This window comes from Trachypithecus francoisi, unplaced genomic scaffold (assembly GCF_009764315.1).
Source record: "Trachypithecus francoisi isolate TF-2019V2 unplaced genomic scaffold, Tfra_2.0 Lachesis_group3, whole genome shotgun sequence".
Lineage (NCBI taxonomy): Eukaryota > Metazoa > Chordata > Mammalia > Primates > Cercopithecidae > Trachypithecus > Trachypithecus francoisi.
Genome location: NW_022681468.1, coordinates 52,252,142 through 52,272,218, shown reverse-complemented (window position 1 = coordinate 52,272,218; position 20,077 = coordinate 52,252,142). Strand labels below are relative to the sequence as shown.

The 20,077-nt window shown below is 37.0% G+C and overlaps 1 protein-coding gene across 6 annotated transcripts in view; it reads right to left on the bottom strand.

Moving 5' to 3' along the window:
• Positions 1 to 20,077, bottom strand: part of DDHD1 (DDHD domain containing 1) — a 123,993-nt gene that overhangs the window by 57,490 nt on the left and 46,426 nt on the right. For 2 of the 6 annotated variants that reach the window (XM_033188007.1, XM_033188010.1), the window contains exons 2-4: positions 10,889 to 11,062; positions 10,239 to 10,259; positions 1,103 to 1,231 (exon numbers count right to left, since the gene is read on the bottom strand). In XM_033188007.1, coding sequence (XP_033043898.1) covers positions 1,103 to 1,231; positions 10,239 to 10,259; positions 10,889 to 11,062 — 324 coding nt within the window. Of the gene's footprint in view, positions 1 to 1,102; positions 1,232 to 3,314; positions 3,417 to 10,238; positions 10,260 to 10,888; positions 11,063 to 20,077 lie in introns of all 6 variants that reach the window. The other 4 variants (XM_033188006.1, XM_033188008.1, XM_033188009.1 and 1 more) reach the window with 2 other exon arrangements.

Sequence of the window (20,077 nt, the reverse complement as noted above, 5' to 3'; positions counted from 1 at the left end):
TCCCCAGGTATCATTCTCTCTTTTCTTTCTTTTTTTTTTTTTTTTTTTTTTTTTTTGAGACGGAGTCTCGCTCTGTCGCCCAGGCTGGAGTGCAGTGGCCGGATCTCAGCTCACTGCAAGCTCTGCCTCCCGGGTTTCCGCCATTCTCCTGCCTCAGCCTCCCGAGTAGCTGGGACTACAGGCGCCCGCCACCTCGCCCGGCTAGTTTTTTGTATTTTTTAGTAGAGACGGGGTTTCACCATGTTAGCCAGGATGGTCTCGATCTCCTGACCTCGTGATCCGCCCGTCTCGGCCTCCCAAAGTGCTGGGATTACAGGCTTGAGCCACCGCGCCCGGCCTCTCTTTTCTTTCATGTAGTCAAACGTGTCTAAAGATTTGTCAGGCCAGGCACTGTATGTCAAGTCTGTAATCCCAGAGCTTTGGAAGACCAAGGCAAGAGGATGGCTTGCAGCTAAAAATGTGAAACTAGCCTGGACAACCTAAGGAGACTCTGTTTCTACAAAAAATTAAAAAAATTAGTTGGGCATGGTGGTGCATCCCTGTAATCCTAGCTACTGAGGAGGCTGAGTTCAGAGGATTGCTTGAGCCCTTGAGGAGGCTTGAGTTTGGGGGACTGCTCTGTCCCCTAGGGGAGAGAGTGAGACCCCATCTTAAAAAAAAGAAGAAAAAAGAGTTGTCTATTCTCATAGCTTCCATTGCTTTACCTTCTACTTACGCTTCAACCCATGCCGATCTGGTTTCTGCCCCATCAATCCATCTAAGTCACCAATGACCTCCAGGTCACTAAATATGATGGAAAATTTTCAGTCCTCATCTTCCTTGACACTATATTTCAACTGCCACAATTTAGGTTTAACAGCTTTTGTGCTTTTAGAAGTATAAAAGATATTTATTAATCTTGTCAAATCATTCTAAATATATAATTATTCCTTGACGAACACATCACCTCAACTTAAAAAGTTTCATTTAAAAAGGAATCTGTCACTAAATTTAATACACTTAAAACATACTAAAAACAGAACATGAATTGTCTATTTTGAATATAAGAGAAAAAGTCAGATTCCCAAAATTTTGGTAAGCTATAGTAATATTTAACGATTACCTTTAGAAAATCCCAGTTTTTGGGTAACTGTTCTTGCAATTTTAGATGTTGTCGCATCACTATAAAGATATACTTCATCCACACTGTGCCAGTCCACATGGTTTCGACTCAACTTGAAACTATGAACAGCTATTGCAAAAAGGAAAAGCTAATTTGAAAGTCTCCAAGACAAACTTTATTTGTTTGAAAAATTATAACACTCAGATTTTTAAATCAATGTTTTCTAACAAACTCAGATATGAAACTTAATTCAATAAAACACTATTTCACATAAAAGTTATGTGAAGCAACTAATGGATAGGGACTTTTATAAATGATTAATACTGCTATAGGGAATGGCAACTTTTTAAACCATTGAGTGACTTAACTATCATAATTTTAACCTCTAATATACAGTTTCTATGTGTTTTGATAATTAAACAACTGCTTTCCCAGGTGATGTGGTTGACTCTTCATTGGGTCTAAGACATATATACTTCAAGCAACTTAACTTCAGTTTCTTCTACTGATTTTACTAAATATATCAAATGATTTATAAAAATTTCATTAAGTGCTAGACAAAATAAGACTCAGGGGAAAAAAATTTACCTTTAAACTGGGAAAAGAATAATCTATTAGAAAATGAGGTATTTTTGGAATGGATAGTGAAGGCAATAATTACTGGATATTGCTCATCATAGCACAAATCCAAAACTTAAAGATATTTTAGTATACAGAATTAAGGAAATGTTTTTCTGCCACGATGTTCAAATCAGTATGGATGGCTGGGTGCAGTGACTCACGCCTATAATCCAGCACTCTAGGAGGCTGAGGCAGGAGGATCACTTGAGCCCAGGAGTTTGACAGCAGCCTGGGCAACAATAGTGAGGCCCCATCTCCACATAAAAACAAAAAAATTAGCTGGGCATGGTGGTATGTGCCTGTGGTTCCAGCTACTTGGGAAGCTGAGGCAGGAGGAATATTTGAGCCCAGGAGGTCATGCCTGCAATGAGCTATGATCATGCCACTGCACTCTAGCCTGGGCAACACAGAGAGAGAGATCCTGTCTCAAAAAAAATCAGTATGGTTGCTGCATTTCTGTAACTGGGGTAATGCCTGGCGAAAATGAGGCCTTCAAGAAACTCCAAATCTATATTCTTTAGGAATTCGTAAGTCCCAGGAGCCAGGGACTGTGTCTTGATCATTTCTTATATCCCTAGCACCAAAAAGAATATCCTATCACAGTGTCTGACACATATACCACAAATACAGCAATGTTTGTGGAAGCAGTAAAAGAATAAAAAGAATTTTATTCTTTCTTAAAGAATTTTATGCTTGATTTATTTTCTTAAAATTCTTTCAAGGCAAAATATTATCTCCCATTTTACTTATAAAAATACAGAGGTACAAAGACATAAACTGACCTGCCACAGAGTTAGCTACAGGCAGAGTCTAACTCTTCTGATTTAAAGATGGGCTGAAAATAACCTCAAGCTAAATATAAAAAAATATAGCTCTGGTCAAGATCTATGATCATAAGACATTTTTATGAAAACCTATTGCCTACTAGGATACAAGGACATTATAAGGAACAGTACTTCTTAGTTATATTAAATATGCAATTTCAAAAATCTATGAAAAACCAATTTATATTTTACTTACCTGCCACAGCACATTACTAACACTGTATACCAGATCAAGATTCAATTAACATAATGAACATAAATTATATCTTCAGCTCCAAAGAAAATAATAAGGTCAGCTTTTTAAATAAAAGAACTTTTCATAAACTAAAAAAAATCTTTTGCAAGGGTTTAACAATCACTTTTCTAATTACATATCTGATCCATGCCATGACTTCAAGCTTTTATATGTTTCTAAACCACATTTTTGTTAAAATAGTTGTGAGCAACAGATGCTTAAAACGTTAAACTATAAGACCAAGATATTTAGAGATTAATGTTAAGCCAGAAAAATTCTTTTCCTCCTTAAATCATCCACGTATCATCTTAAATGAAACCATTTTAATGTTTGGGAACATCTATCTGAACATCCTGTTACTGGACTACATACACTGTTTACCAATATTTATACACATAATAAAGTAGCAGTAAACAAAATAGTACAATGGACACATTTTAAAAAAACTAATACTTTCTTTGCTTTAAATGCAACTAAATGCTATAAGCCAGGAATATAACTACATGGAGAAATAAAACTACAATTACTGTACCTTGGGAACGCTTTCGTTTAAGACCTGCCGCATCTGTACTCTCCTTATATCTTCTCCATTTGAACAGAGAAGGGAGGGAGAAGGGAGGGAGGTGGTAGACAACTAAGAAAGCAAAAACACTGAGCTTCAAAGTAAATTTTAAATGAGATTTGCCATTTTGCCTTTTTGTTCTAGTATTAACTTTAAAAAACGAGTTGTATTTGAAAAACATTATTCTAAATGCTTTATTTATATAATTTCTAAGAATAGGTAAAGCAAAACATTAGTATAATGTTTATCAAATAGCTGCTGTGCCTTTACTGAAAGAAAAAAGGCAAATGATATCTAAATTTATTAAAAACAACTGTGATTATCATGTTTAATGTCTTTGCATAGAAAGAATTTTTTAAAAAGAACATAACATTTTCAAATGCTAAGAGATTTATAAACTCCATCTTTACAATACTAAGGTTATTTACTCTCACCAAATTTGTGACTGACATAGCCAACAGCTGATGTACAAATTGAGAATGCAATAAATAACATTTTACATATCTAATGCAGTCTCCCTGAGAAGATACCACAGCATACATTCTACTAGATGCTTTCCACTACTGAAGTATAATGGAATCTTCCCTTAGGGGGAAAAAAAAATTCTTTTCTCAACTCCATTCAAGTTATTAAAAGACTTTAAAAAACAAAACTTTTACTAAAAAACAAAAATCAAACTGGAAGCTCTGCTTTTAACTTTGCCTTTGAAAAGACTGTAATAAAATAATGAAAAAAGTCATTAGTAAAAATGTATGCTGTGACAACTTGGAAGCACTAAACAGACAACGTAGAGTAAAGCGAGGCACAGACTTGATATTTGGCAAATCAGTAGATAACCTTAAAGTCAACATTTTCCCTGTCAAATTTTGGTAGTTATATAAATTTGTTTATATTTTAAGCAAGCAATTATTTAAAAGTTCACTTGAACTTGAATCTTACAAATTAGTTTCTCACCAGTTAATAAATTACAGAATCTTTATGATTAGCTCAAATTTATGTTCAAATATATTTGATTTTCATCCTCGCTCCCTTCTATATTAATGTGACATTGGAAGGTTAAATACTGCTCAAATACAAAAATACTTAATTCCTGTTTTATAATACTAGAAATTGAACAAATCTGTTGAATATGCAGATATAGTATATGCAAAGATTTGTGTAATAAAAGTAATTGAGACATGCTTACAAGACACTTAATAACTATATCTATATATATGTAATCAGACAGCTACAAAAACTGTAAACTAGAACTAAAAGCTGGATTGCTACGTCAGGATTATAAAAACATTTCATTGTCACGGAGAGATAGAAAATGACAACTGATGCACTTTTCTTCACTGAAAATGTTTCTTCTTTCATGTGCCTTCTGGTCAGTTACTGATGAGCAGATGTACCACTTAGACCAGGAAACAGTTTTAAACAAAAAATTCATTAGGAAAAAGATGCTAATATATCAGAGTAAACCAAACTGACATAAACTTGATACTTTACTGCTTGAAACAAAAACTAGATTTTGTAGATCTGGTAGTAAAACTAACGTGAACCAATTCCATATTATTAAAAGAGAACGAAATGGGAAATATACGGACCATTTGACCATGTTTTAAAATTATGTAAACGCTTTCAGAAAGCTAGCCAAGGTACACAAATGAAGGCTTTCTTTTCTAAAATAACAGTATAACTTAAGGATTAAAAAAAGACAAACACCCCATACACAGAGAAACAAAGAAAAACTTTTTTTCACCCTCCAGAGAAACATATTTAAAACTTTTTCACAAAATTAAATAGACATGGTTCTTTCTTTTCAAATGTAATTCTTATTTTCACTTGAAAGTCATTTGCTTTATTTATTACACATCCTGTAGCATGCAGAGCTTAATTTTTTCAACCCAAAGCACAGAATTAGGGGTACTACGATAAGTACAGTAGAGGAAAAAAAGTTTACTATCGATCAAACAAAGATCACTGTTAAAGAAAATTCAAATGCCAGAAAGCACTATTTAATTTTCTTTTTTAAAAATAAACTTTTAGTTAGAAATTCTTACATAGTATTAGCAAAAGATGCATAAACTCAAAACAGAACTGCAAATACTAATTTATTAATGCTAACATTTCAAATTTTAATATGTTAAAGTCTTACATAGCAATGAAAAAGATTTAAAATACCAAAAATATTTCCAATAAATTTCCTTACTATATCTTAAGGAAACTTTCTGCATTATATCATTCTGAAAGCACTAGAGTATTGCAAAAGAGGGTTACTGCTGCTGATGACATACTAATTCCTACAACAGAAAAACTAACTTTTCCCTTTAGAAAAGCTGGTAACCTGAAAAATTCCAACCCCAGGGAAGCAGTCTTACACATCTCAAACCTGCCAACTATAATGAGAAAATTCCTGGCATATTTCTTGGACCTCAGAGAAATAAAGCTAGATAAATTTATAAAAATTAAATAATAACTAAAAGCTAGAAGGTGGGAATCCTCTTAGTCACCAAAGAGAGGAGAAAAGGAAAGCTAGTTAGAAGGTGAGCACCCATCCATCTTTTTAATTGAACTTTGAAATGCTATCTTCACAGTAAGGGGTATATTTATTCAGCTACAGTGATAGGAATACATACTTAATCCATCAGCTTGTTAAATGTCATAAATCTTTACAGAGACACCAACACCTGTGCTGCTATGGCACCTGAAATTACCTGGAACTGTAAAAATTCCAATCTTTTACTTTCAATCTATCTGTAATTTTTATAGTCAGGTCTTGCGTTCTCAAACAATCTGTCACTTTGCCTTTTAATCGGAGTAATAGCTATCTTATATATACAAATATATTTATATTTGTTGTTACTGATATGGGTGAATAGGTCTGTCATTTTTCCATTTATTTTTCTCTTTGTCCCATCTGTTTTTTGTATCTCTGTTCCTCTTTTCTTGGTTTACTTTGGGTTAATTGAATATTTTTTAGTACTTCATTTTAATTCTTCTACTAGACTTAAACTTTGTAATTTAGAGTAATTTTAGACTTAACAGAAAATAGCAAAAATAGTACAGGGAGCTATGATATATCCTTCATCCAGCTTCCCCTAATGTTAGCATCTTGCATAACTATAGTATAATTATCAAAACTAAGAAATTAACACTGGTACAATACTATCAACTAATACACAGACTTTATTCAGGTTTCTCTAGTTTTTCTACTAGTATCTTTTTCTGTTCTACGATCCAATCCAGGGTACCACACTGCGTTGTGTTGTCATGTCTCCTTAGTCTACTCTATTCTGTGACAAATTCCTCAGTATTTACTTGTCTTTCATGACCTTGACACTTTTGAAGAATGCTGGTCAGTCAATTATTTTGTAGAACCATCCTCAGTATGAGTTTTCTCACAACTGAATTGAGTTTACTCATTTTCTGGGCAGAGTGATGTGCTGCACTTACCCATTCAGTTCAACTTTTTTTTTTTTTTTTTTTGAGATGGAGTCTCGCTCTATTGCCCAGGCTGGAGAGCAGTAGCGCTATCTTGACTCGCTGCCAGCTCCGCCTCCCGGCAATTCAACCTATTTTTTACTGACTACTATATATGTTTGGATGGGTAAGATGTAAAATGAGTAAAACACTAATCTAGCAGATTTAAGTATTAATGTTTACCAAATTACTTGTTAAAGTCTTGATTTCTATTTTTATGTTTCATCCCAAGTGAAACAATAGGCTTTCATTTGTTAAACTACTAGATAAACATTTTCTAGCCCAGGAGGTAGGGTAAGAAGAAAATCAATTTTCATTTTAGCTCTCACAGAGAACTAAGTTTGGATTAAAGTATCTAAATCACAAAGTCATTATCTTTTTGTGGGTTATCTTTATTTGTATGCTACAAAGAGCTACACAGTGTACCAAATTTTCATGTCTTGTTAATTCAATGCTCATTTTGAGATTAGTTAGGGAAGTCAATAAAGAGGAAAATATTAAATACAGTTGGCATCCCTGATCTGCAGATTCAACCAACCACAGACCAAAAATATCTGGGGACAAAAATAAAAAAATAAAAAACATTATCAATCAAAAACCAATACAGTATACAACTATTTACATGGCATCACACAGTATTAGGTGTCATAAATAATCTAGAGATTATTTGAAATACACAAGAGAGGGCTGGGCACAGTGACTCACACCTGTAATCCTGGCACTTTGGGGGTCTGAGGCAGGAGGAACACTTGAGCCTAGGAGTTCAAGACCAGCCTGGGCAACATAGTGAGACCCTGTCTCTACAAAAAATTTTAAAAAAAAAATTAGCCTGGTGTGGTAGTGTGCATCTTCTTGGGAGGCTCAGGTGGGAGGGTCCTAGAGCCCAGGAGTTAGAAGCTGCAGTGAGCTGTGATATGCAAATACCACTCCATTTTATTAAAGGGACTTGGATGTCCTCAGATTTTGGTATCTGGTGGCGGGGGGGGGAGGGGGGCGGGGGGCGGTACGCCTAAAACCAATCCCCTACAAATACCAAGGGATGACTGTACATCTAATCTGTTTGTGGCAAGAACAACCCTAACCAAACAGCCAAGGTCGGAAGAAAAAGGAATTATTATTTATTTTAATGTCCCTGTCAGCAAGAACTATTAGTTTCTTTGATATTCCCTAGAGCATTTAATAAACATCCCTGAATATAGTATTTTTAAATGTTTTAAATTATTAAGTGAGGTTTTTCCAGAAAGCCTTATGTGAATAATTCCACTGCATTGTGATTATCTACTCACTTTATTCCAAGTATCTTTTCAGAATATGTAATATTGACTGTCTAATACTATGACTTCTTGTACTTACTCTTTTGTAACTGTTTTCATCTGCTGACTTTATTTACTCTAATAGGCTTAAAACTCCTTGAGGGTAGAAACCATGTCAATTTCTCTCACAAAAGTGCCTACCACATTACTACACATGGGATCATTCAAAATCTGACAATATGAATAGTCAAGGCTTTATACATGAGAAAATTTAGGTGGAAAGGGTATTTTCCTCCCTCAAACGAATGAAGTATAAAATTTCAGAAGCTTAGAGGTAACAGTACATTAAAAAGATTATAATATTTTTTAGTCTTTGTAGTTATAAGTTTGAATTATTTTCCCAACAATGGTGGCTTTTTGGATAGGAAATGTTCTTTCCTTAAGACTTGTTATTAATTTCAAATGTACTACGCAATTTCCCGTAATTTTCAAAGTCAAATGTCACAAGATATAAATATGTTTAATACTGAATAAAAATAAAGTGACTAAAAATTATGACAAAGATATGTTCAGTTGAACGTATCTTTGCTAATAAAAGAACATGCTGAATGAATCTTATATGCCACAGTACACTATAAAAAAATTTTTCTTCTAATGAACCTCAAAGAATCATTTTGGAAAGATTACAATGCAAAAATGTTCTACTAACTTAATAATTTTCCATTACTAATTAAAATTTTAGTACTCCATGTATATCCATAAAGATAACAAAAAAATTACAATATCTGAGAGACTGCTACCCTAGAACTGACATATACACTCACACACACACATATGCAAAGACATTCTAAAAAATGTACTCACACAAATAAACCATCTTCTTACACCAGTCTTATTTAAATTCAAACACTTTCAGAAAAACTGAAGTATCTTGCTACATTTAACATTTAGGCAGGAAGCAGAAGTAAAAAGGACATATTAAATTTGAATTTTTATTGTAGTAAAAAACAAGATTAGAAACAGGTAGAATCTAGAGATGAAACAGAGCTGATGATTAATCTCCACAGGATGACTTAGCAAATGGAAAAAAAAAAAGTTCAGAACACAGAAAGAGAAAGGGGAACCATCTACTTGTATTTTTCATATCCATCCTCTTTTTCCTCCAAGCTCCTGGATTTTTTTCATGCATTAATAATAATTCAGGTGGCTAAACTGGGTTTGTGATGGTGAAATTGACATTTTTGTGGCAGAAGACTTAGGAGAATAGAAGGAAAAAAAAATCTGGAAGTCAGACTTCTCCAATGGCAGTAAGATTATTTTATGATAAAAGGTTTGCCGTTCAAATACTATGAAGTAGACTTTTGAAATTATTCTGATCAATAGTGATGAGAAGTTATAAAATATTTCAGTCACTACCATAAGATCACAGATATACAAAACTTTCTATTTTTGCTATAAGGAGATCAAAGTATTACACGGCAATCTGTAGAAACAGCTCCTATACTGGGCTGCTCCTTATTTATTGACATGTAAGAACCTTTACATTTTACAGTGAAATGAGGACATATTTGATTCTATAGATTAGGAAAATAATATATTTAGAATTCCCAGAGTACGGTATCTGGCACATAACAGACAACTATTATTATATAAATTTGTTAGCTTTAATTGCCAATTTATTCAGAAGTCACAAGTTTCCTCAGTCATGTAGACTTTTAACCAACTAGATGTAAATGATATTTTAATTTGATATAAGCTAAACTACACAGATTCTTGTGACAAATATATACATATGTTCAGAGAGGTAAGAGAGAGCAAAGAGTGGAAGAGAGAAAAAACATGGAATATTATTAACAATAAGAAAAAAAAATCCCCTGCCAACTTAAAGCTTACTGTTGACATTAATTATGTTATATAAACAATTACTTCCAACCATATAATTCATCTTTTTCAAGCTTCATTCTGTAAATTACCTGATCAATATTGAGTTTTTCTGCCTTAGAGATGTTTTGGGAGGGGAAGGGAAAAAAATAAATTCATATTTTAATTCACTGGATTCAGCAGAGCTTGTCAAGAAACCTCCCAAATAAAGGCTAGCATGGATGAAGAAACGCTTTTAGAAGAAAAACTTCAGAGAAAACTACAAATTCTAATCTACCTGTACAGTTATACTCACCGGAATAGCTGATCCCACTGCCTGCAGTAAATGGAACAATAGAAGTATTTTTAACTTTACCACATATTTTGAAGTTTACTCAAGATTTAGACACATAATGAAAACGTGGCAATCTTGGCTATTATACAGTATTTTTAACTGTTACAAAAATATGCAAGTGCTGAATAAAGAAATGTAAGGAGTAGATTGTTCCAAATTAAAACTTGATATGGTTTTCAATAGGGGATAGCTGAGAGATACACAAAGATTTATTAAAGATTTTTTTTTGAACTTCAGGAAAAGAACACTGAAATATTAGTGAAACTTGTCTTTTGATATAATGACAAGGAATTTTTTGGTTAAGTTCAATTTCCTTTGATAACTAAAAAGTTACTAAAAAAGATTAAATAGGGAGTACATTGTAACAATTTGTACATTTATAGTAAACTGTTAATATCATGACATTGATCATACATATTAAAATAAAAATTGATAGTTCAGATATTTATAGCAGTTAATTTTTAAATTCTAGACTAATCAAATGTTTAAAAAAATCAAATTTTCTAATTCTAAACCTCCTGAATTATTATGTCAAATTTACAAATTACTCTAAACTTTATCAACAACTTACTTGGTTTGTAGAATATATTAAATGTATCAATCGATCTTACCATCTTTGCCATCTATGGATTTTGACACTTCAATATCAAAATTTTCCTGCATCTGCTGGCCTCTAAAACAATTGAGATGTTCTTGCTCAATTAAATTACTTTCTTCCTCTTCTAGAGGCTGCCAAGTGCCATCAATAAACCACTGTCCACGCATTACTGGTATTTTATCAGCCTCTGAAAAAGAGAAATCACAGAATTATACATTTTAAGATTCAACTTCCCCAAAAGAGACATAGTATCTACAATCTTATATTTTGCTACTGCTGTCACAAAAACAGATTTTCATGACCCAATACAATCATATAAAGTTTTATTTGTATTTATTTATTTTGAGATATTTATCTTGCTCTGCTGCCCAGGATAGAGTGCAGTGGTGTGACCACAACTCATTGCAGCCTTGATCTTCCAGGCTAATTTTTATATTATTCTGGTAGAGATGTGGTTTTGCCATGTTGCCCAGGCCAGTCTCAAACTCCTGGGCTCAAGAGATGCGCCCACTTTGGCCTCCTAAAGTGCTAGGATTACAGGTATGAGCCGCTGCGCCTGACCCATTTAAAGTTTTAAAATCCAGATTTTGAGCCAGAGTGTATCATATTCTATAGCATATACTTTTACTTATATTAAATATTACACCTAAAAATCACTTTAGCACTAGAAAAATAGATGAGCAGCTATGTATATAATTGAGACTCTGAGTAACCAAAATTAGCAGCCTAAGGCATTAAAACGAGTTTCATGCAAGGCTCTGATGATAGTTCCAATGTCTTAGAAAATATTAATATAAAATCCAGAATAGTGTTTAGAAATAGTGTGTGTGGTAGTAGTGTGTGGCACTTTTTAGAGCTGCCTTAGAGACTAGAGGCTTCTAGTAAGTATACAGGATAAATGAAACTATTATATTAGCAAATATTTAATCTACTTTAGAGAAAAAAACTTTTTTCTTGGCTAACTTTTGATTAAACACTGTCCCTAGAAACCTAAGACTTCCAGTTGTTATTTAAAATAAACCACAACTGTCAGCTAAGCTATCTTGAATTCTTTAACACAATTTTTTAATATAGCAAAAATAAAATAAAAATAACAAAACCCTAAAAGTAAACAGCAAAATGAAACAAATGAATCTAATCATGTAGAATGTGGGTGGTTTAATCACATAAAGAGAAATTATTTCAAGTGAATTTAAAACTCTGTCATTTATACATACATCTTTGGAAATAAAATATGGAGAAAAAGAACAGCAAACATCTTAAATCTTTTGCAATAACCATATTGTCAGTAATACTATTTGTATTACTAATTTGAAATTGTAGGTTAAGATGAATGTATTCATTTTATTAATATCATTAGGAACCTAGATTTTAAGCATAAAACAAAAGAGATACAAATATAAAAATCAAATAAAAAAGCTTGTAATCATAAATTTTAATGAAAAATTTCAGTATGGACTAATGATGTATTTTCTCTTTGAAAAAAAGGTCCTAGTTAAGGCCTAGAATTGAAGACAAACCCAGTATAAGTGAACACTCCTAATACAAAGATTGTGAACTGTAAATATCATTTCCCACTAAAAGAAACCAAGAGTCCTTGAAAAAAAATGGCTAAACTTCAGGTTTGAGACAAGAAACATACTAGATGATCTTAAAACATCTTGTCATACCAGATTTTTACTGTGATGTATTTAAAATTTTCTATTATGTGTTTCTATTGCTACTTGTATTCTCCTATATTCTGCTGTAGTGATTCTGGTATATTTAGGTGTTTGTTGTGTCATTTGGTATCTAGATACCAAAAAATATTATAACTTCATTGTGAATTATGGCTTTAACCACTATAAACATACTGTTCATACTGAATAGTTTTTGCCTGGATTCTCCTTTATCAAAATGGAAACTCCTGATTTCTTATTTTTTCCATTTGCCTGTAATATCTTTACATATTCCTTTATTTTTGATGGCTGGAATCACTGTTTTATACATCTCTTATGTAAGGCATAGAATTGAGTTTTGCTTTATAAAGCCATTTGAACATCTTTTTATTTTAATAGATGAGTTAAGCCCATTTATGTTTACTAATATGATTGACATATTTGAACTCAACTCTATATAGTTACCATGTTTATTATTCACATTTATTCTTTTTTTTTCCTTTATGTTGTATTTCTGCTATTTTTGCTTTTTTTGTACTTTCTTTTGGTAGTTAGGAAAATTTTAATTTTTTGTTCCAGTGGTTCTCTCTCTCTCTCTCTCTCTGTGGTGGTGGTGGCGTGTGTGTGTGTGTACGTATGTGTTTTAGAGTAACCCAAATCTCCTTTTTGCTTACTTTACTTTTTATCATCTGGTCAATCCATTTAAATGGTATTGCATGACTCTCATTTATTACCTATATTGTGGAGAATGACCTTAATTCTATCTCTCTTTCTCTGTTCACCCACTTATTTTTAGTTTTATTCTTTTTACTTTGTCAGAACATATAAAAATTATACCTACGTCCCCAGCACTGTTTTAAGTCTTGGGTCTACATTTAAATACAGTAAATTATCACCACATATTTCCTAAATTCTTGTGTGTTCAAACTGTTTATCTGATACTCTAAAGACAGGTTGGCTAGCTTGTGCTTTATTTCTTCGAGTTTTTAAAAATGGTGCTCCACTGCAGCATTCTTTGAATATTGTTCTAGGCCAGGTGCAGCGACTCATGCCTGTAATCCCAGAACTTTGAGAGGCTGAAGCAGGTGGATCACTTGAGGCCAAGAGTTTGAGACCAGCCTGGCCAACATAGCAAAACCCCATCTCTACTAAAAATATAAAAATTAGCTGGGCATGGTGGTGCATGCCTATAATACCAGCTACAGGAGGCTGAGGCATGAGAATCACTTGAACCGGGGAGGTGGAGGTTGCAGTGAGCCAAGATCATGCCACTGCACTCTAGCCTGGGTGACAGAGTGAGACAGGAAAAAAAAAAAAAAAGAATATTGTTCTTAAGGAATCTGATGTCAGCCTTTTAATAATATAATCTTTTTTCCCCTCTCAAGAGGTCCAGGAAAAAACTCTTTAAAATCTAATAGTTTTAACTAGGCTATGACTCAGAGCTGTTCTGTATTAATCTGTCCATGATGGGGCCTTTTAATATGTAAAATTTCAAATTTCCTATTATTTCTGAAAAGTGTTCTTGAGTTATGGTTTAATTAGTTCTGTTCTAGTGATTTGCTTTTCTTCTTCAGGGACTCCAATTTTAAGTATGTTAGGTCTTCTTTTGTCTATATTGAATTTAAACTACTTTTTACATTCTCTTGGTTGTTTTCCTTCCTTTTATCAATGGTTCTTATTAGATTTTTATTTGAATCTATTCTCCTATTGGCACCTTGTAATTAATATATAGTAGTGCCCCCTTGTCCGTGGGGGATACATTCCAAGACCCCCACTGGATGCCTGAAGCCTTAAATAGTACTGAACTCTATATATAATGTTTTTGTAATATACACGTATTTATGATAAAGCTTACTTTATAAATTAGGCACAATAAGAGATCAACAACTAATAATAAAATCCAACAATTATAACAATATGCTAGCATCACTACTCTTGCACTTTGGAGCCATTATTAAATAAAGGCTACTTGAACACAAGCACTTCAAAACCACCACAGTTGATCTGATAACCGAGACAGCTACTAAATGACTAATGGACCAGTGGCATAAACAGTGCATATCCTAGACAAAGGAATAACTCCCATCCTGGGCAGGATGGAGCAAGATGGCTGGAGACTTCATCACACCAATCAGAAAAGCATCCAATTTAAAACTTGTAATTGTGGCTGGATACAGTGGCTCATGCCTGTGATCCCAGTACTGTGGGAGGCCGAGGCAGGAGGATCACCTGAGGTCAGGAGTTTGAGACCAGACTGACCAACATGGTGAAACCTCGTCTTTACTAAAAATACAAAAATCAGCCAGGCATGGTGGTGCACATCTACAGTCCCAGCTACTTGGGAGGCTGACGCAGGAGAATTGCTTGAACCCAGGAGGCGGAGGTTGCAGTGAGATGAGATCATGCTGAGAGACAGGACTAGCTGGATTTCCTAGGCCGACTAAGAATCCCTAAGCCTAGCGGGAAAGGTGACTGCATCCATCTTTAAACGGGGCTTGCAACTTAGCTCACACCTGACCAATCAGGTAGTAAAGAGAGCTCACCAGAAAGCTAATTAGGCAAAAACAGGAGGTAAAGAAACAGCCAGTCATCTATTGCCTGAGAGCACAGTGGGAGGGACAATGATCGGGATATAAACCCAGGTGTTTGAGCCAGCAACGGCTACCCTCTTTGGGTCCCCTCCCTTTGTATGGGAGCTCTGTTTTCACTCTATTAAACCTTGCAACTGCCCTCTCTTCTGGTCCTTAATTAAGGCTCAAGCTGAGCTTCTGCTCACTGTCCACCCCAATGTTTGTTGCCACCGCAGACCCGCCGCTGACTTCCATTCCTCCGGATCCAGCAGAGTGCCCGCTGTGCTCCTGATCCAGCGAGGCGCCCACTGCCGCTACCAACTGGGCTAAAGGCTTGCCGTTGTTCCTGCACAGCTAAGTGCCTGGGTTCATCCTAACCGAGCTGAACACTAGTCACTGGTTTCCAAGGTTCTCTTCCGTGACCCATGGCTTCTAATAGAGCTGTAACACTCACCACAGGGCCCAAGATTCCATTCCTTGGAATCTGTGAGGTCAAAAACCCCAGGTCAGAGAACACGAGGCTTGCCATCGTCTTGGAAGCAGCCCACGACCATCTTGGGAGCTCTGGGAGCAAGGATCCCCGATATTTGGCGACCAGGAAGGGACCTCCAAAATGGTAATATTGGACCACTTTCGCTTGCTATTCTGTCCTATTCTTCCTTAGAATTGGAGAAAATACCGGGCACCTGTTGGCCATTAAAAACGATTAGTGTGGCTGCCGGACTTAAGACTCAGGTGTGAGGCTATCTGTGGAAAGGCTTTCTAACAACCCCCAGCCCTTCTGGGCTGGGAGCATTGGTCTGCCTAGAATCAGCTTCTGCTTTCAGTTTTCCTGGGGAAGCCCAGGGCTGACTAGAGGCAGAAAGCTGTTGTCCCGAACTCCTGGCATTAGCTGGTTGAGAACATGGCTAGTCTCTATTCAACAGTCACCCGTGCGTGCACCCCTACCTTTCCTTCTGACCCATACCCTGGGTCCCGACCACGACTTTCTTGAAAGTGTAGCCCCAAAATTCTCCTTACCTCTGAATCTACTTCCTCTGATCCCTGCCTCCTAGGTACTAATGGTTCAGACTTTCTTTTTTTCTTTTTTTTTTTTGAGACGGAGTCTCGCTCTGTCGCCCAGGCTGGAGTGCAGTGGCCGGATCTCAGCTCACTGCAAGCTCCGCCTCCCGGGTTTACGCCATTCTCCTGCCTCAGCCTCCCGAGTAGCTGGGACTACAGACGCCCGCCACCTCACCTGGCTAGTTTTTTGTATTTTTTAGTAGAGACGGGGTTTCACCGTGTTAGCCAGAATGGTCTCGATCTCCTGACCTCGTGATCCGCCTGTCTTGGCCTCCCAAAGTGCTAGGATTACAGGCTTGAGCCACCGCGCCCGGCCAGACTTTCATTTCCTGTAGCAAGTTGTATCTCCAAAGGGATCTAAGGAAGCTCTACGCTGTGTCCTTAGGCATCTAGGCTATAAACCCAGGGATTCTTATCCCTAGTGTCCCTCCGGATTTAGATATACAGCTCTCGACATGGGCAGTTACGTAGGACCCGTTCCCCACCACCCTTGCCAGCGCCCCAAGTTTGTAATGGCTAAGAGGAGGGGAGAGAGAGAGACGGAGGAGAAAGAGAAAGAAAGAGAGAGAGAGAGAGGAAGGAGAAAGAGACGGAGGAGAAAGAGAGAGAGACGGAGGAGAAAGAGAAAGAGAGAGAGAGAGAGAGATGGAGGAGAAAGAGAGAGACGACGGAGAAAGAGAGAGACGGAGGAGAAAGAGAAAGAGAGAGATGGAGGGGGAAGAGAGATGGAGAAGAGACAGAGACGGAGGAGGAAAAGAGAGACGGAGGAGAGCGAGAGAGATGGAAGAGAGACAGATGGAGGAGAGAGAGAGACGGAGGAGAGAGAGAGAGAGAGATGGGGAGACAGAGAGAAAGAGAAAGAAATAGTAAATAAAACCAGTGTGCTCTATTCCTTTAAAAGCCAGAGTAAATTTAAAACTATAATTGATAATTGAAGGTCTTCTCCGTGACCCTGTAACACTCCAATATTACCTTGTTGTCAGTGTAAGCAAGGGCATAGCCTGAAAACACTGAGACCACTGACAACTTGTAGCTTTCCTATCAAAAATCCTTAACACAGTAACCCGCGGATGCATTCAATCTGTAGCGGCAACTGCTTTGCTAACAGAAGAAAGTAGAAAAGTAATTTAGAGGAAACCTCACTGTGAGCTTCCTAGTTCAGAATTATTCTAAGTCAAAAAACCAAAAAGGTAGCTTACTAACTCAAAAATCTTAAAGTATGGGGCTATTCTGTTTAAAAAAAGGTAATTTAACACTAACTACTGATAATTCCCTTAACCCAGCAAATTTCATAACAGGGAATTTAAATCTTTATTACCATACAAAGGTCTGACCAGACCTAGGAGGAACTCCCTTCAGGACAGGATGATAGATGGTTCCTCCCAGGTGATTGAGGGAAAAACCAAAATGGGTATTCAGTAATTGATAGGGATACTCTTGTGGAAGCAGAGTTAGAAAAATTGCCGAATAATTGGTCTGCTCAAAGGCGCGAGCTGTTTGCACTCAGCCAAGCCTTAAAGTACTTACAGAATCAAAAAAGATATCTTAATCCTGACTCAAAAGGTTACCTACATCCTCTCTGAAATGAATTTGTGTAAGAACTGTTGTTTATGGGAATGCATTTTGATGGGGCAGCTGGGTTTTATGAAATACTCCGGAACCCAGCCCAGCTCTAGGACTCACCCCTGAGCACAAAGGCAATGTTGGGCACGCTGGTAAAGGACCACTAGAATCCAGCAGCCTGGACCCCTTTCTTTGTGGTCAAGAAATGAGGGAAAAGGGGTATAGGACTGCTACATCGGTGAGCATAACTGATCCGATAAGCAGAGGTCCATGGGTGGTTACGCACCCTGGAAAGGAATAAGCATTAGGACCATAGAGGACGTTCTAGGACTAATGCTCATCGGAAAATGACTAGGGGTGCTGGCATCCCTATGCTCTTTTTTCAGATGGGAAACGTTCCCCCCAAGGCAAAAACGCCTCTAAGATGTATTCTGGAGAACTGGGACCAACTTGACCCTCAGACGCTAGGAAAGAAATGACTCATATTCTTCTGCAGTACCGCCTGGCCATGATATCCTCTTCAAGAGGGAGAAACCTGGCCTCCTGTGGGAAATATAAACTATAACACCATCTTACAGCTAGGCCTCTTTTGTAGAAAAGAAGGCAAGTGGAGTGAAGTGCCGTATGTACAAACCTTCTTTTCATTGAGACAACTCACAATTATGTAAAAAGTGTGATTTATGCCCTACAGGAAACCCTCAGAGTCTACCTCCCTACCCTGGTGTCCCCCTGACTCCTTCCTCAACTAATAAAGACCCCCCTTCAACCCAAACGGTCCACAAGGAGATAGACAAAGGGGTAAACGATTAACCAAAGAGTGTCAATATTCCCCGATTATGCCCTCTCCAAGCAGTAGGAGGAGGAGAATTCGGCCCAGCCAGAGTGCATGTAGGGCCTTTTTCTCTCTCAGACTTAAAGGAAATTAAAATAGACCTAGGTAAATTATCAGATAACCCTGATGGCTACATTGATGTTTTACAAGGGTTAGGACAATCCTTTGATCTGACATGGAGAGATATAATGTTACTGCTAAATCAGACACTAACCCCAAATGAGAAAAGTGCTGCCATCACTGCAGCCCGAGAGTTTGGCGATCTGTTATCTCAGTCAGGTCAATGATAGGATGACAACAGAGGAAAGAGAACAATTCCACACAGGCCAGCAGGCAGTTCCCAGTGTAGATCCTCAATGGGACACAGAATCAGAACATGGAGATTGGTGCCGCAGACATTTGCTAACTTGCACGCTAGAAGGACTAAGGAAAACTAGCAAGAAGCCTATGAATTATTCAATGAGGTCCACTATAACACAGGGAAAAGAAGAAAATCCTACCACCTTTCTGGAGAGACTAAGGGAGGCATTGAGGAAGCACACCTCTCTGTCACCTGACTCTACTGAAGGCCAACTAATCTTAAAGGATAAGTTTATCACTCAGTCAGCTGCAGACATTAGAAAAAAACTTCAGAAGTCTGCCTGAGGCCCAGAGCAAAACTTAGAAACCCTATTGAACTTGGCAACCTAGGTTTTTTATAATAGAGATCAGGAGGAGCAGGCGGAATGGGACAAACGGGATACAAAAAGGCCACCACTTTAGTCACGGCCTTCAGGCAAGCGGACTCTGGAGGCTCTGGAAAAGGGAAAGGCTGGGCACATCGAATGCCTAATAGGGCTTGCTTCCAATGTGGTTTACAAGGATACTTTAAAAAAGATTGTCCAGATAGAAATAAGCCGACCCCTAGTCCATGCCCCTTATGTCAAGGGAATCACTGGGAGGCCCACTGCCCCAGGGGATGAGGGTCCTCTGAGTCAGAAGCCACTAACCAGATGATCCAGCAGCAGGACTGAGGGTGCCTAGGGCAAGTGCCAGCCCATGCCATCACCCTCAGAGAGCCCTGGGTATGCTTGACCATTGAGGGCCAGGAGGTTAACTGTCTCCTGGACACTGGCGCGGTATTCTCAGTCTCACTCTCCTGTCCCGGACAACTGTCCTTCAGATCTGTCACTATCCGAGGAGTCCTAGGACAGCCAGTCACTAGATACTTCTCCAAGCCACTAAGTTGTGATTGGGGAACTTTACTCCTTTCACATGCTTTTCCAATTATGCCTGAAAGGCCTACTCCTTTGTTAGGGAAAGACATTCTAGTAAAAGCAGGGGCCATTATACACCTGAACATAGGAGAAGGAACACCTGTTTCTTGTCCCCTGCTGGAAGAAGGAATTATTCATGAAGTCTGGGCAACAGAAGGGACAAAATGGATGAGCAAAAAATGCCCGTCCTGTTCAAATTAAACTAAAGGATCTTGCCTCATTTCCCTACCAAGGGCAGTACCCTCTTAGACCCAAGGCCCA